The sequence below is a fragment of the Tursiops truncatus genome, chromosome 5, assembly GCF_011762595.2.
Source record: "Tursiops truncatus isolate mTurTru1 chromosome 5, mTurTru1.mat.Y, whole genome shotgun sequence".
Taxonomy (NCBI): domain Eukaryota; kingdom Metazoa; phylum Chordata; class Mammalia; order Artiodactyla; family Delphinidae; genus Tursiops; species Tursiops truncatus.
In genome coordinates this window covers 25,793,226-25,809,460 of record NC_047038.1, presented here as the reverse complement: position 1 = coordinate 25,809,460, position 16,235 = coordinate 25,793,226, and the positions used below count along the sequence as shown (strand labels likewise).

Sequence of the window (16,235 nt, the reverse complement as noted above, 5' to 3'; positions counted from 1 at the left end):
TCTCTTCCTAGAACAATACACAATATTCTAAGTTGTTTTCTTTTTTAATCCTTCTTTAGGGCATTCAAATATTAAAGCCTTCCTGAGCCATGGTGGTTTGAATAGTATTTTTGAAACTATGTATCATGGTGTTCCTGTAGTGGGAATCCCACTCTTTGGAGACCATTATGATACTATGACCCGGGTACAGGCAAAAGGTATGGGGATACTGCTAGAATGGAAGACAGTTACTGAAGGAGAGCTGTATGAAGCACTAGTGAAAGTTATCAATAATCCCAGGTAAGGTTTCAATTAATATTAAAGCAGATGAAATATATATACCACAGCACATTGTCAATAGCTGATTATTGCCAGTAGGTTGTCAATAAACCAATTATAGAAATATCCTTTAGATTGCTGTGTATAATGCCTTGTGCCTGTTTCTGTCATTTGGAAAATAGAAATAGCAATCATTTGGCCAGCCTTGTATGACCTTGAATAATATTCTACCAAGGTTTGACAAACTAAGGAAAAACTACCATGGGAACCATTGGGTCCCTACTGTGTGTCCATTTTTGTGTCCTTTATCTCATTTTGATGCTCATAAAACTATATATCATCGTTCTCCTTATTCATATTATAGAGATGAGGCACTTGAAACTCAGAGAGCTTATGTAATTTGCCCATAGTTACAAAGCTATTAGAGTAGGAATTTGAACCAGGACTGTCTGATTCCAAAGCTGGTGCTCTTGATACTGCCTGGTGCTGGGTTTCCCTAGTGCGGGGCGTCAATGAAATGCCGAGATTTTTTTACTCAGGTGAATGACTAGTCAGAATCTTTATTTTATTTTTTTTCTTAAATTCTTGATGTGTCTTGAGTTAACCCAGTTCACAACTGAGCCTGAAAGAGTAGAGAGTTGGCCTGTGTAGTTTTAAAACAAAGCAACACTATTTCCCATTTTTACGTGACATTTAATTGATCTTGCCTTTCAAATGGCATTAATGTCTGAAGAGTGTGAGCTTCTTCTGTTTATACCCAGGGTAGATGGCATAACAGTAGACTGAGAAACACTGCAATATTCTAAGAAACAACCAACAATAACAATTCTTTCATATAACGCGATGTAGCTTTTAGGTAAAAGGCTGGGTTCAAGTGCACTGCAGTTCAGTATGCTGTCTTATGTGGGCTTGGAGGTGGCCTTTGTGTGCTGACCCCTTAGAGGATCCAGTGTCTCGGTCACAGCTCTTGGCACTTGGATCAGTATGTTTGCTGATCTGAGGTACCTGACTGTGAGATCCCTTCATCTGTGTTCTGTAGCCTTTCTTTTAAAAGTCTAGTGTTTTTTAAAATGTGATGTTCTTATGGAAGATGATATGTATCATACAGGCTTTTAAAGGAAGATTTGTACAATGCAGCCCTCAAGTAGAGTTTGTAGAGAGATAGTGGCAGAGCTGCCGAGATTGGGTCGGTTATGCAGAAAAAGCAAAAGTCTGGATCATCCACACAAAATCAGTCTGGCTGTGTTCTGTGAGGTGTAGAAGGGGCCAAATCAGAGACCAGGCTATAGTCTTAGGTCACACTGCGATTAAATCCCAGCTATGCCATCTTCAAGTATACATATGTGCTTGATTTCAAACTAGGTTTTATTTTGTTTAGTGAATAAATTTATATTCTTCCACAAAGTATCCATATAAGATAAATAATTAGTTATTTGCATATAACCCTTGAAAAGTTTAAATATTTAACTAAAGCCTTTTGCACATTCAGGGTAGGAAGATGTCTTTATTCATTGTAAAAATGACAATGATTCAGGTAGTATGTTCTTTGCTAAAAGTAATTATATGTAAACTTAAGGCATTTATCTTTTTTGTTTCAAATACATGATAATGTTCCATATTTAACATGCCATAATTATTGAAAAGGCTGATTTGATTCACTAATATTGTGTCCAAGATATTCTAGTTTAAACCAATAGTGCTAAAGAAGTATCACTTATTTCTTTTTTACTCAACTTGAACCATGTCTTCCTTCTTCCCATACTAGTTGTTTGGGTTTATTTACTGAAAGCTATTGCTTTTGTTCTTTGGAAGGAATTCTTTTGAATCTGGAGATTTTATTAAAGCAAGTTGTAGAGAAAGATGGGTAGTTAATCCTTATGAACTTAACACATATCCAGCCCTTGGTTATTACTTTTTTTTTTTTTTTTTTTTTGTGGTATGCGGGCCTCTCACTGTTGTGGCCTCTCCTGTTGCGGAGCACGGGCCCAGCCACTCCGTGGCATGTGGGATCTTCCCGGACTGGGGCACGAACCCGCATCCCCTGCATCGGCAGACGGACTCTCAACCACTGCGCCACCAGGGAAGCCCAATTATTACTTTTGATAGGAGACACTTTCCCTTTTGTAAAATAAAATGTGCAAGTCACATGAGCCCCTTACAAGGTAATTTGTTTTATTAAAAGTAATTTTATCCAAGACATTCGAAAGGAGAGTTTAGAAGTGGCCTTAAGTGACCATTTTAATCACACTGTTCTTTTTTTTTCCCCACAAACTTTATATTCCTACTGGTAGAAATTTTGGGTTGTCAAGCAAACTATGCTGAAAGGACAATGCCACTTGCTACCTCTGAAAGGGGGAATCTTGGAAAATTGGGCCGGGCAGTGACTTTATGAGTCTGCTCTTGGGGAGAGGTAAAGGTCTGAGTGATGAGGCCCTACTCCATACTCACGTAAGCTGAGGCAGGTAAGGACTGGTTCTGGACCAGTGAGCCTATTGGAATTTCATAGGTGGCAATGAAGCCAGAGTCCCTGCAGAAGGATCTTTGTCACATGCAGTCTGTTTAATCATCTCTAGAGAATGGGCCATAGTCTCATGACATTAAGGTACCTGAGGACCAAGATTGTTTTTAATCCTCCTTCTTCTATGTTAAAATAGAAGGTTGAATTTCATTTTCTAAGATACCATGTTTCACTTCCGTATTTTAAAGATGCCCTTTTATCCTGTAAGAATTTTTCCACAAAACAGAGTAATCAAAAGTTTCTAATTTACCTTTTGCCATTGATTAGAAATAATGATAGATTACAAAGCAAGGCCTCTTAATAGTACAAGGACTATTACAGGGATGGCCTCTTAATATTTGGGTGAGGTTTTACACTTTTAAACCAACTGGGTTTATTATATAACAGTAATTTTGTTGTAAGGCTAGGATGACACAGAAAATGGGCTTTTTCTTTTAAAAAATTTACTTATATAAGTATTCAAAATACAAGAAAACAATTAACAACAGTTTACAGTGTTCTATAGTTTTTTCACAAACTTTTCAACACATGGTAGACAGTATGGCTTAGGAGAAAGATCATGGACCCTGGGAGGCAGGAAATTATGGCCATGAGGGCAGTCTTTCGTTTTTGTATTCGTTTTTTTTGTGGTACGCGGGCCTCTCACTGCTGTGGCCTCTCCCGTTGTGGAGCACAGCCTCCGGACGCGCAGGCTCAGCGGCCGTGGCTCACGGGCCCAGCCGCTCCACGGCATGTGGGATCTTCCCGGACCGGGGCACGAACCCGTGTCCCCTGGATCAGCAGGTGGACTCTCAACCACTGCGCCACCAGGGAAGCCTGAGGGCAGTCTTTTGGATGATCTTCCCACCATCAGTCTCTTCCTTTCTTTAATCCTATCCCTGAAGCTCTGGTTTAAAGCCAGTCTCTCTGATTTAATGGTCTTTGATTCTAAGAACAGGGCTGCATATCTTGTCATTCTGAACACACGTGAAGGAGACTCACGTTCCAGTCTAATTTCCAGCCAAACACCCCTGTGCTACATACTCTTTCCAAATAAGTTTGTTCTGGGCATACTCTTGCCCTCCCACCTTTATTACTTAGTTCACACTCTTCTCTTGGCCTAGCAAGTTTTCACATGTCCAAACTTTTGTTCCTGTATAAGGCACAGCTCAAGGGCCACACCCTCCATGATGTGTTTTGTAATCCTTCCATGTGGAAATTATTTCTTACGTTTGAACAATGCAAACTCTAACCAGAGATCCATGCTCAAAGGGGCTTTGTGCCAAAGATTGGCATAGAAATGTACAGTTAAATATTTTTGATCCTCTTTAGCTGATTTTTATCAATCATTTAAGAGTGTTCTCTTTATATGTATGTACATACATATACATGTATGTATCTCTACTGCATATAATGTCACTCACATATGGCTTCATAGTGTTTGTCAATTCCTTTTCATCTGTTTACTAAATATAATAATCTCACTCTGTCAGCTAGTGCTGTTTTAAATCAGAACAGAATTAAATGTCACTACTAAAAGGAAATGGTGTTGGGACAAAATTCTGCATTTTTTCCCACCGTCCCTCTGTTTTAGAATCTAATAAATTCACTCCTCTTCCTGGTTGAGACTCATTGATTAATAGTATTTAAAAGCATATGAAGAGAAGGATTACGTGTATATAAGAGGCATGGTCTAGTGTAGAAGGAGCATGGGATTTGGAGTCAGAAAAACTTGAATTTGAATCTCAAATTTGTAATCATGGTCAGGTCACTTGGTCTCTCTGATTTTCATTTTCCTTATCTGTGTAAAATTTATTTTACTGTGTTAGTATAAGGTAATGTGTTGAAAGCACTTATCACAGTGCCTGGCACATACTAGGTACCTAATACAGGATAGCTATTTTTATTATTTTCCCCATTTTTAACTTTAGGGAGTTATGATCCTGAGCCTTGTAGCTACATGATCATTCTGTGTCTTACCTCCACCTCATAGCTACCGTCAGAGGGCTCAGAAGCTTTCAGAAATCCACAAGGATCAACCTGGGCACCCTGTCAATCGGACTGTCTATTGGATCGATTACATTCTGCGTCACAATGGAGCCCATCACCTACGTGCCGCTGTCCATCAAATCTCTTTCTGTCAGTATTTTTTACTGGATGTTGCCTTTGTGCTTTTGCTTGGTGCTGCCTTGTTTTACTTCCTCTTGTCCTGGGTCACAAAATTTATCTACAGTAAAATCAAAAGTTTGTGGTCTAGAAATAAGCATAGCACAGTTAATGGACATTACCATAATGGAATCCCCAATGGCAAGTATAAAAGAAATGGCCACATTAAACATGAAAAGAAGGTGAAATGAGCCAACAGCCCACCTGATAGTAACAAATCTGTTCAGTCATTGAATTTTTATTGCTATAATTTAGTCTAACAACTACTAAAGGGAAAACATCAGTAAACAATTCTAACACTCCCTTATCTGATCTTACTAATGAAATTCTGTGGAATTAAGATGGCTGTAAAAAGCACAGACCTAAAATGCAAAAATGTATTTTATGCGAATACTGATGCAGAGAGTTTTGGCACTGAACCTTTTAGAAGCCTTAATTATTTAAATCAATTAAGTGACCGTGTCAGACTTTAGTTTTAAGTCTTGATATATGTGTGTCCCAGATAAGGAATGGTTTCTTTTCTCTTAAAAAAGATTTGTTTGTATATGTATGTGTGTGTGTATGTTTCCTAATTAAGATTATTTCAGCCAGCTGCTTGTTACATTTGTTGACGGTACAACACATTCAAGAATGAAATAGAAAGACGGTTAGGATCCAGACGTTTCTCTTCTAGAATTTCATATATGGGGGCTCAGAACACTACCATGAAAGAACACTTTTCCCTCAAAACTGAATGCAGAGGAAGAAAATGAAAAGATAGATGACACCGGTTTTTGTACTTTTAGGGTTTTTTTGTTTATTCATTTTAGGTTTTTTGTTTTGTTTTAGTTTTACTTTTCTTACAGACTGTGGATACTTCTGGGGGAAAAAACATACAATTAAGTAAATGTATAAATTGGTTGTCACGTTTTACTTCTATTTTCTCCCTACCAATAATTTGCCTCTGGGAGAATTTTATAGTTTTTTTCTATTTCATTTTAATGAATAACAGTATGTTAAATGTATAATTAAAACAAAGCAACAAAGCTCTGACTTTTGTTCAGAGTACTGAAGATTACTGCTTCTATGGCATCTTTAAACAGGGTTGTTATTTGAATGTTTTGTAGCTGTTTGATGGCTTTTCTGTAATGTAATTTTTGAATGTTCAGGTGTGGTATTTCCAAAGTTTTAACTTTAAAAAACCACCTCCTTCATCCTATTTTGTTGTCTGGGCCACACAGTCTGTTACATAGGTGCCAACATTTAATTCTTTTCATTGGAACATTTGCTTTTCTCCATATTGGTACCTGCTTTGTCTGAGAGGTTTGAGATCTGGTTACCAAGTCAAACTTTACATGTTATACAGAAGTGACAGAGAAATTGTACTACTTGTTTGTGAAAATGAGTTCCCACTCCCCTCCTCACTGCCTTCACCCTCACTTCAATCCTTGTGGCTGACATGGGACAGGAATAGTATTCATTTGAGGATAGGGGTACAAGTCACAGACATCACAAAATCAGGACCTCCCAACTGAACCGTTCACTTGCTGGCAACTACGAGTTTATTCCCTGTCATTCTGTTTACTTAGCATTTGCACTACACATGTTGAGTGTATGCTTTATTTATTTGTAGTTTGACATCTTATGTCTGACAGCTGACAGTAGAAAAATACAGCATCTACCTAATGACGTTCGCTAACATGGGAAGAGTTGTGAAAATTCTAGAATGCTTAAATCCTTATCATACACTATGACATACAACTTCATCACACTCCCACCAGGAGCCACTCTCCTGTACTTAGAAATAATGTCACAAGTAGTTTTCTAGTGTACAATGCAGGCAAATATATTGCTGTCTGAATACTTGAAGAAATGGTATTACACATATAAGCCTATTAGTTATACCTTTTCACAATCTTATAATATTGCCGTTAAAAGGGAAAAAAGACACAGGCAATGAATGGTGGGATGGCAACAGGACTTAGAGTGTATGAATGAGTTGATTTTGCTTTTTTGGAATTGGATAAAGGTGACAGTAGGCATTCACTGGATGATTAAGCATAAATTAATCTCCACTGTGATAAAAACTTAAACAATAAACATTATTTAAAAATAGAGAAATGTTGTTGGAATAAAATTTTTATTCAGATTTTATTTCACAATATTATGTAAATCCATTATAAACATGTTTCTGAGACAGGTCTCCCAACCTTTATATGTGTATATGAGTGTGAAAACAGTGTTACATGTGAGAATTTTTTTAAATTATTATTAAACAGAGGTATTTACCTTACAAGTACATCAACATGGATCTTAAAATTGTCCCATAATTAAGAATGTTAAGTGTAGGTATTTACTGATCATTGTTGTTTTTTTTTGTTTTTTGTTTTTTTTTAGTAAGCTTATTGTTAGCCAGTTTTGGTAAATAGAGTGATTTTAAATTTTCCACGCTTGGGCTAGATTCTCTAATAAAGTAAAGTTTTCAAGAAGGTATTTATTCATTTATTTTTTAAAAAGAACCTCTGCAAGTATTTCTGTCGCTGGTCATTATATCAAATGCAAATGAGAATTAAGACATCAATCGTTTTTCCTCTAGAGCCATAACTTTTAATATCCCTCCACATAGACGTAGAGGCAGAATTTGAATGTCCGGGATTGAAGGGGAGTGGTGTTTAGGTTAAAGTGGTGGTTTATGATTGAAATTGGAGAAAGCTAGAGATTCTCTCTTGAGGATGTAGACACTTTGTATTACAATCTGGGGACATTCTCAGACTCCCAAATACAACATTGATACCTTCTGGCAAAGTCTCTGGTGGTGGTTATCAACTTAGGTTTGGGAGTACTGTCCTTAATGAATCGCCTCTGAACCTTACCTATCCAACAACTTATTGACCACATCTCCTGCTAGATTGTGATACACAACACCCCTCTCCAACTGCTGAAATCCACCACGCTAGATCCACAGAGGACTCCAATTCAGAAAAACCTATTCAGGTGATCTGCTATCTGCCCCTGCCCTCCTTCCCTTCTAGGAACCAGTAGTGGTGAGGCACTGCTGAGACAAGATGTAGCATCCTGTTTTTTTCCCACCCATTTCCTGTTTCCACCAAAACTACAAGAATATTTATGCTCAGATGACCTGTCTCAGTGTCATGCTCCCAGCTTTGCCTTGTAATTAGGCAGATTAGACATTATAATTGGACACTGTGGGGCATAAAACTTGTGATGAAATTAACACGAAAGAAGTTCAGTTTGTTGTTGTGAAACATTTTGTGGACTGTTGTTATTTATAAACGGTAAGAACCTTCTTTGAAATACACAACTGTAGTGAATTGAAGAGAGAATATTTATTTATAAGCAAGAACTCAGGAACTGCCATGGAGGGGTGGGGAGTGGAAGTGACTTGACGTTCAGTGGATGCCTGTCCCATTGCAGACAGTATGCTGGATACCAGGGGAGTTTACAGATGATAAGGACAGTCTCTCCTTCAAGGAGCTTGTGATCTAGTGGGAGACATGGACACCGAAGTAACTATAATGTAAAGTGCTGGGGCCCATGGCAGATGTATGTGCAGGGTACTGTGGGAACACTTGGGAGGCAAGAATACATGTCATAGAAGCCTCTCTGTGTGCACCAGAGAATCCACACTCACTACTGGCTTGTCTTGTAACACAATGTCCATGCCGTTAATTGCTTCCTCAGGAACATCCTCATGAATTTATTTTTTGAATCAGGTATTGAATTCAAGCTCTGATTGTCTGAGGGTCATGACTTTGAAGGCTTACCCCAACATTTACTAATCTTTAGCTTTTGAATTTCTTATTTGTATGATGATGGTCACCTCATGGGCTTTTCTTGAATACATATACACACACCACACACACATACACACACACACACACACACACACGCACACATACACTGTGCTGGCCATTATACTGAATGTTTAATACACTGTGTGTGTGCGTGCATGTGTTTGAAGCATTTAGCATAATGGCCCGCACAGGATGAGCCCTCAAACCTGTGGTATTAGTCATGGATATACTGAATACACTAACTTCTTTCACATCATCGTGCTTTCAGTTTTTGAAAGTTGTTTAGAAAAATGTGTTTTATTCATTTATTCAACTATTTATTAAGGCTTCTATTCACCTGGTGGTATTTTAGGTGTCAGTGGTGCACTTGGCTCTCACAGTTATATCTTGTCCTCTCTTTTCATAGCTCAGCTATTCACCAGATCCCAAAATCCTGCCAAAATGGAATGACTCCACTTTGAAAAGGTTTAAAAATGAGAGAACCAGTATAAGGTGACAAAAACGACTTCAAGGGATAATACAGTGATCTGTTTTATTATTGGAAGTATAATTATTTTCATTCTTGTTCCTAAGTAATTCAGCTGGTTTATAAATATAAAATCACATTAGAGAATGCTTATTTGCAATTGGTGTTATCAAAAACAATTTGAAATAGAAAACTTTTAAATCTTATATGACAAAGTTTAAGAATTATGTGAATGCTATTAAAGAGCTTCTTATCCTTCTTACTTCTGAGACAGTATAATTTTTAGCCAGCTTTTAAAGGCATATGTTTCATGCAAAAATGCTAGTGAAAGTTTTTGCAGAGAGCAAAAACATTTTTCTAACAAATTTTAGCTAGTGGTGTCTTAGAAATCTATACAATTAAGACATATGTCAAAATGACATATTGTCATTTTTCTACAAATTCTGCAAGATGTTACAAGTTCCTAATCACTTGGGTATTTGGGCTTCTGACTTGGGACCAGGGTGGGGAATGGCATGAATGGTCTTATTTTTCAAGATATGGAAACCAAAAGGCACACTATAATTATGTAATTTGCACTCTTTACTTTTGGGTAAACAAGACATAATTTAAGAAAGAATTAATTCGTATAACCCACAAGATTACTGATAATATGCCTAGTTAGTGTGATAAAACCAGCAGATTTTTTCCAGCAAGCAAAATATTGATATAATCCAAGGTCACGTTGAAAAATCAAAACTACATGTAAAATTATACTATGTTATTCAAATAAAACAGTTATAGTGTAAATCTACTCAAAGAAGTCTAACACCAACATTAGATATCTCAGGTATTACAAAGCATTTTCATTTATTAAATAATAAAACCTGAAGTCCTCACTGAATTTTTTTTTTTTTTTTTTTTTTTTTTTGCTGTACGCGGGCCTCTCACTGCTGTGGCCTCTCTCATTGCGGAGCACAGGCTCTGGATGCGCAGGCTCAGTGGCCATGGCTCACGGGCCCAGCCGCTCCGCAACATGTGGGATCTTCCCGGACCGGGGCACGAACCCGTGTCCCCTGCATCATTAGGCGGACTCTCAACCACTGCACCACCAGGGAAGCCCCCTCACTGAATTTTATACAACTAAAAATATTTCATTGCTGTGTTAGTTTCTATCTACAGTTAGTTTTGACTCTTTCAGTAATGTATTTTATGCAGTAAGCGATTGTTTCTTATTACAAAGGCAGAGTTAGCTTGAATTTAATATAAGATCTACACTTTTAAAAGGTAATTTCTACTAAGCCATTAAATCCTTAGTCCTAATATTAAGGTCAATTTTCCATCCAGGTCAGATATAAGTAAAAGACAATGTAACAAAAAATAGTTTCTTATTGAGAGCCTAGTTACAAACAATTTTGCTGTTGAAGGATCTATTACTCTTAGCACAGCACTGCATTAGAATGTCAAAAACTAATATGAGAAAAAAAATGTCATGAAGAACTTAGGGGTAAAGCAGGAATAAAGACGCAGACCTCCTAGAGAACGGACTTGAGGTTATGGGGGGGGGAAGGGTGAGCTGTGACAGGGCGAGAGAGAGTCATGGGCATATACACACTAACAAACGTAGTAAGGTAGATAGCTAGTGGGAAGCAGCCGCATGGCACAGGGATATTGGCTCGGTGCTTTGTGACAGCCTGGAGGGGTGGGATAGGGAGGGTGGGAGGGAGGGAGACACAAGAGGGAAGACATATGGGAACATGTGTTTATGTATGACTGATTCACTTTGTTGTAAGGCAGAAACTAACACACCATTGTAAAGCAATTATACCCCAATAAAGATGTTAAAAAAAAATAATAAAGTGAAAAAAAAACAAAAAAAACCAAAAAACTAATATGTTAGGAAGACTTTTATATATTTATGCTAATTCTGCTTTAGCTACCCTCATGAAACTGTAGCTGAAGTCCATGAGTATTCCTTACTTTTAGCAGAAAATGGTAACTTCGAGTATAAACATATTAGGTAACTAGCATGTAACATTAAATTTCAAGTTAACGATGATGTGTGGTGTTATATTTCTGAGTGATGTCTAGGCATTTTGTTCTCAAATCAGAAGAACTGATAGAGATCAGGCATTTAGAAAAGCCCAAGGCTAACATATAAAAATCATCAATTCTGCTTCCAATCCTGATTCTGCCCTCTGTATATGACAAGTTCACCTTATGAATAAGAAGGTGCTTCTAGGTGCTTAAATATGCCACTGTGAACAACTGGTTAAAGCCTTGGCCAATAGAAAAAAAAACAAGTACAAATGTGTATATATATATATATATATATATATATATATATATATATATGCATTATATAAATATATAATGTTAATACTAAGTATGCGTATGTGTAGTTAACATTTAAATTATACTAAACAATTCTTTAGAATTAGATTATAAAAATTAACTCAAACCAAAATTTCTTCACCTATTTTTTAAATAATGGTGGTATTATAAACTTAAAGTTTGTTTCAAAAGAAAAACTTCTTTGAAACTGAATGATATTCAAAAGAACTAGCCAGTTTTAGCATCTAACTCAGATGCACCTCTGTAACACTTCTTGCTAAAATATTGTGGAAACCAGGATGAAATTGTTATAAAATAAAATCAAGCTACTGCTCTGAATATATAGTCTTCTTTCTGGAACTTCCATCTTCTTATTTATTCTAGAGTAAAAAATATTTTGAGATTTAAAAGTTTAAACTAGATCCTAGTTATGAATAATATTTTCTCTTACAGTGAATTCAACTGACACACAATTTTTCATTTAGGGTCTCAAGGAGATTAGAAAAGGAAGAAATTCACTTATGTACCTCTGAATCTATTTCACAGATCCAAGAGAATGGATAAGCCAGCGTTGCTGTTTGTGAAAGCGCAATTAACTCCCCCCGCCCCGTACGCGGGCCTCTCACTGCCGTGGCCCCTCCCGTTGCGGAGCACAGGCTCCAGATGCGCAGGCTCAGTGGCCATGGCTCACGGGCCCAGCCGCAATTAACTTTTGAGTTGAGTGTGTTGGCTTCCGGTTCCAGATTTCATACTACTTATTGCATAAGCTGCCTTCTTCCCTTCCTTGCTTACCATCTTCTTGCTTCCAAGCTTTCAGTTTCCTCTCTTGGGTTGTCTACTGTTCGATGTTTTCTAAGTTGCCCTAGCATTTCCAGGTTTATGGTGCATAGATTGTGCTTATGTATATAATGATGCCTTTGTTTTTTAACAGAGTATGGAAACCCAATTGGAAGTTCAAGCATTCCAAATTGCCAAAGGCCAAACTGAGAACATGTTCAACTGTGTTAAAAAATATTTTGTCTGTCACAGATATAGAGAACAAACGTATGGGCACCAAGCGGGGAAAGTGGCAGGGGGTAGTGATGGTGGGATGAACTGGGAGATTGGGATTGACATATATACACTAATATGTATAAAATAGATAACTAATAATAACCTGCTGTATAAAAAAAATAAAATTCAAAAAACATATTTTGAACTAGCTGAATGTCATTTAGGATGGAAGTTCCATTAAAAACAATGAATACACAGATGGTGCTTCTTCATAGGTTTGGGAAGAATGCTGCACTGACTAGGGCACTGTGTAGACCTCTGGCTGGGGGACCCTGTAAACTGGTTTGGGGTGTAGCTTAGGGATCTTTAAACTGTCAAGCCATGTATACCCCTTCTTACCTCCCACTTGGTCAATCAAAGTTTTTATATAACTGATTTGTACAAATAGAGACCTGAACTTTCCCCCATGGGAGCCTGCCTCATAATCTTTACTGGAGCTTCTAAAAGGATCTTCTGCACCAGGATGCGTTTTATCTCTGATTCTCTAACTCTCATTTATTTAGCATCACTCATTGTCCCTGATATTAAAAGAAGATGCTGGAATGCAGCCAGTTGTCACGTAGAGCCAGAGATAGGCCCAGGCCTGATAGGTGGCAGCCATTCAAGAGCTTAGCCTAGGATGGCGGCATGTTCATCTTCCCTGTAGCAGTAAACAGGTGTGGGGAACAAAGCAAGGATGTCCTGGGAAGGAGGCAGAAGTTTCAGATCCATGACTACCTCAGAAAGGATGCTTTGGATGAATGGTTCCTCCAGCCATGCAATTTGTATTTTGGAATGCTAGCCCATCTTTTTTTTTTTCTTCTTCTTCTTCTTCACCGAAATAAAGGTGGGACGGGACAAAATCAAGCAAAGACCTTTAAAGTCTTGAATACAGGACCCAGGGAAGTCAATGGGATTTGGCAAATGCAAGACCTTGGTGGTATCCAGGCGTCTACAGCCATGTGGGTCCTCCTATGTCATAGATGTTTTCACCATGCAGCAGATGTGATCCCTGAGAATGTAGCTACAGCACTGGACGGGCAGGTAGGGTCAGCTCATGTGTTTCCATGCCAAGATGGGACGGTTCAAAACAACTCTCTGCTGACTATTGTATATTTTCTCAAATGAGAGGGAAATGACAGCAATTTAATAATTTATTATTCTCCAGTTTTAAAAGTAAATAGATTGAATTTAGCATTTGATTACATGGAATTTTGTTTTATGGCCAAGTGTGTTCTATTAATCTCCCAGCTTCGGATGTCAGCTCTAATGTCTTCAAAAAATTTAGACCTAAAAACGTCTCCTTTTTTTTCACATCAGAATTTTCTCATTTAATTGACTGAACACTTCCTTTCCATAGCCACCATATTTCCTTCTGCTGTTCTTCACATCACTGGTTAAGAAACTACCCCTAGATATTTAATGTAAGTGTTTTCAAATTCCTTACACCATGGAGTCTATGAAAACTAAATAGAAAAGAAGCAGATGAGGGAAATAGTATAATTTTAAAAGGTGCTTTAGATTCTGTATGATTTCATTTCACTTACATTGCTTTAACTTTTTATTCTATCAATGAATAGTAAGTAGCCTTCTAGTTTTGTTTTTACCTCATTGCTTTCTACTAGTCAAGCTTTAAAGTTTCAGTCTTAAGAGTGTCATCCTAAAATCCTTTAAGCAAGTACAGAGGAACACTAATTACTATGTCTTTCCTTAACCTCCAGAAGACATAAACCCTCTACTCATGCAGTTAAACTGATTTGTTACTCTATTTATCATTGCATTTGGCATGGGATGCCATGTTTATTTGTTACTTTAGAGGTTTTCTTATAACCTTTACTTTTGGATTTAATTTTAAACTAAAAATTATAAGTTTTGGGTTACTTAGTTTGGGGCTGTAATACAGAATGCTGTTCAAGGCTACCTGTCCCCTGGCCTTCACCCATGTCCCAGCCCCTGAAGCCCCTTAACAGTCAGTCCAAATGCTCTTATTAGTTCAACATAGGAGAACATCTTATTGTTATCAGCATCAAATAGCTCCAGTAACTCTTGTTCTGGTGTCTCTTCTCCTAGTAGACTTTCTATTTCATTGTAAGTCAAACATCCATTGGCATCGTTGTCAGCACAGTAGAAAAAGATTTGAAGATCTATGGAAATGAAAGACTTGATTTTTGGTGTTAACTCAAGCATCTACCACCCATCAGAACAGTGCTTTGTCCTCATTGGATTGGTGCTTCTGTTCCAAAGATATACCTAGGTCATTTTTACTCCCCACCTGGGCTTTTGCTGTACATTTCTTTAACAAGTCAATTGTTCCTTACCTTCCTTTTAACACCAGCTTATCACTTCTCTTTATTCTACTCTGAATTATCTGATCATTTACTTTAATACTTATCCTTCTGTTATCTGTGTTCTCAAGGTGTTTTTATAGTTAAACCATAAACTCAGTGGTTTTATTGGTTTCTATTTGCTTCATTCATTAATATAAGCATTTTAATGAAATGATTCTTTTTCATGCATACTACAGTTTTTTATGTATCTATTGGATCTTTATTCTCTACTAAAACTGTTACCAAACTGTTACCAAAAATATCCATCTGACTACATTGTAATCTTTTTATCCCAAGCCCTTGAATCATTTGCTTATATTCACTTTCTCCCTCCTATTTTTCTAACGCTTCTTAATGTTACATCAAAAGTAGCCTACTCTTTTTGCTACCAATTCTGAACATACCGACATCTCCTATGCTAAGTTGGATGTGATCTATAACATTTAATTTACACATAATCAAAGGTTGTTTCTTCATTTATAGCACCACTAAATAACATTCCTTTGTCAGTATTCTTTTTATCCTCTCCATCTCACTGATCTCAGTACTGCCTTTATTAAAACACAATCCAACATTGTTTTCTGTGTTTCTAAAGTGCCAGGCACTCACTGTACGTGCCACTGGGAATACAAGGATGAAGAAGCCACAGTCCCTGACTTGAAGGAGACAAAACCCGCAAGTAAGCAGCTTCAGTCAACAGGGGAATTTATATTGTAATTAGGTATAGACAATATGCTGTTGAGGCATAGAGAAGAATGAGGGAACGTTCCACCTGGGGCTTGTTTTAGTTGAATTATAAAGAATGAATAGAAGTTCAGCAGGCAGAGAAGTGAGTAGAGGTAATTTGGGGAAGGCATGATCCTACGGTGGATCGTGAGTTATGCAGCAGTGCGGCACAGTCAGAAACGGCAAGTAGTTTGTTCTGACAAGACGGTACGTGTTGAAGACGGGATGGCCACCATACTGAGGACAAATATTTTCTGAAAACTGTCTTCCCTTTGGATCTTCAGTTAATCACCCTCAAATGTAACCTGCATTGCATTAGCTAGGCAGTAACTCCCCCCCACCCACCCCAGGCCTGCGTCTGTGCCTGAGTGCCGAACACCTGGTCTTATGGCCCAGCTTTCACCACTGTTGGTGTCAAGCTTCTTGTGTTACACATTATTTGACATGATGTAAAGGCCCTTCTATCCTGCTAAATTGTAGAAAAAGACCAGATTCTAACACTCTTAAGTTTACTTGCGCTTGACTTAGGAAATCTGCAAAATAGTTGTAATAAGTCCAACTTCTTAGCTAGTTTGAAGGAAAATGAGTTCTTTTCTGGTAATGAAAGGATTCAGCAAAATCCTGCAATTACAGTTACAAATAAATTTATAAATTAT

At 37.5% G+C, this 16,235-nt stretch overlaps 1 protein-coding gene across 4 annotated transcripts in view; it reads left to right on the top strand.

The window, feature by feature from the left end:
- Positions 1-7,393, top strand: part of UGT8 (UDP glycosyltransferase 8) — a 94,057-nt gene extending 86,664 nt beyond the window's left edge. For all 4 annotated transcript variants that reach the window (XM_019927858.3, XM_019927856.3, XM_073804921.1 and 1 more), the window contains 2 exons: positions 60-279; positions 4,749-7,393. In XM_019927858.3, coding sequence (XP_019783417.1) covers positions 60-279; positions 4,749-5,112 — 584 coding nt within the window. In that variant the 3' untranslated portion in view covers positions 5,113-7,393. The remainder of the gene's footprint in view (positions 1-59; positions 280-4,748) is intronic.
- The last annotated feature ends 8,842 nt before the right edge of the window (positions 7,394-16,235 follow it).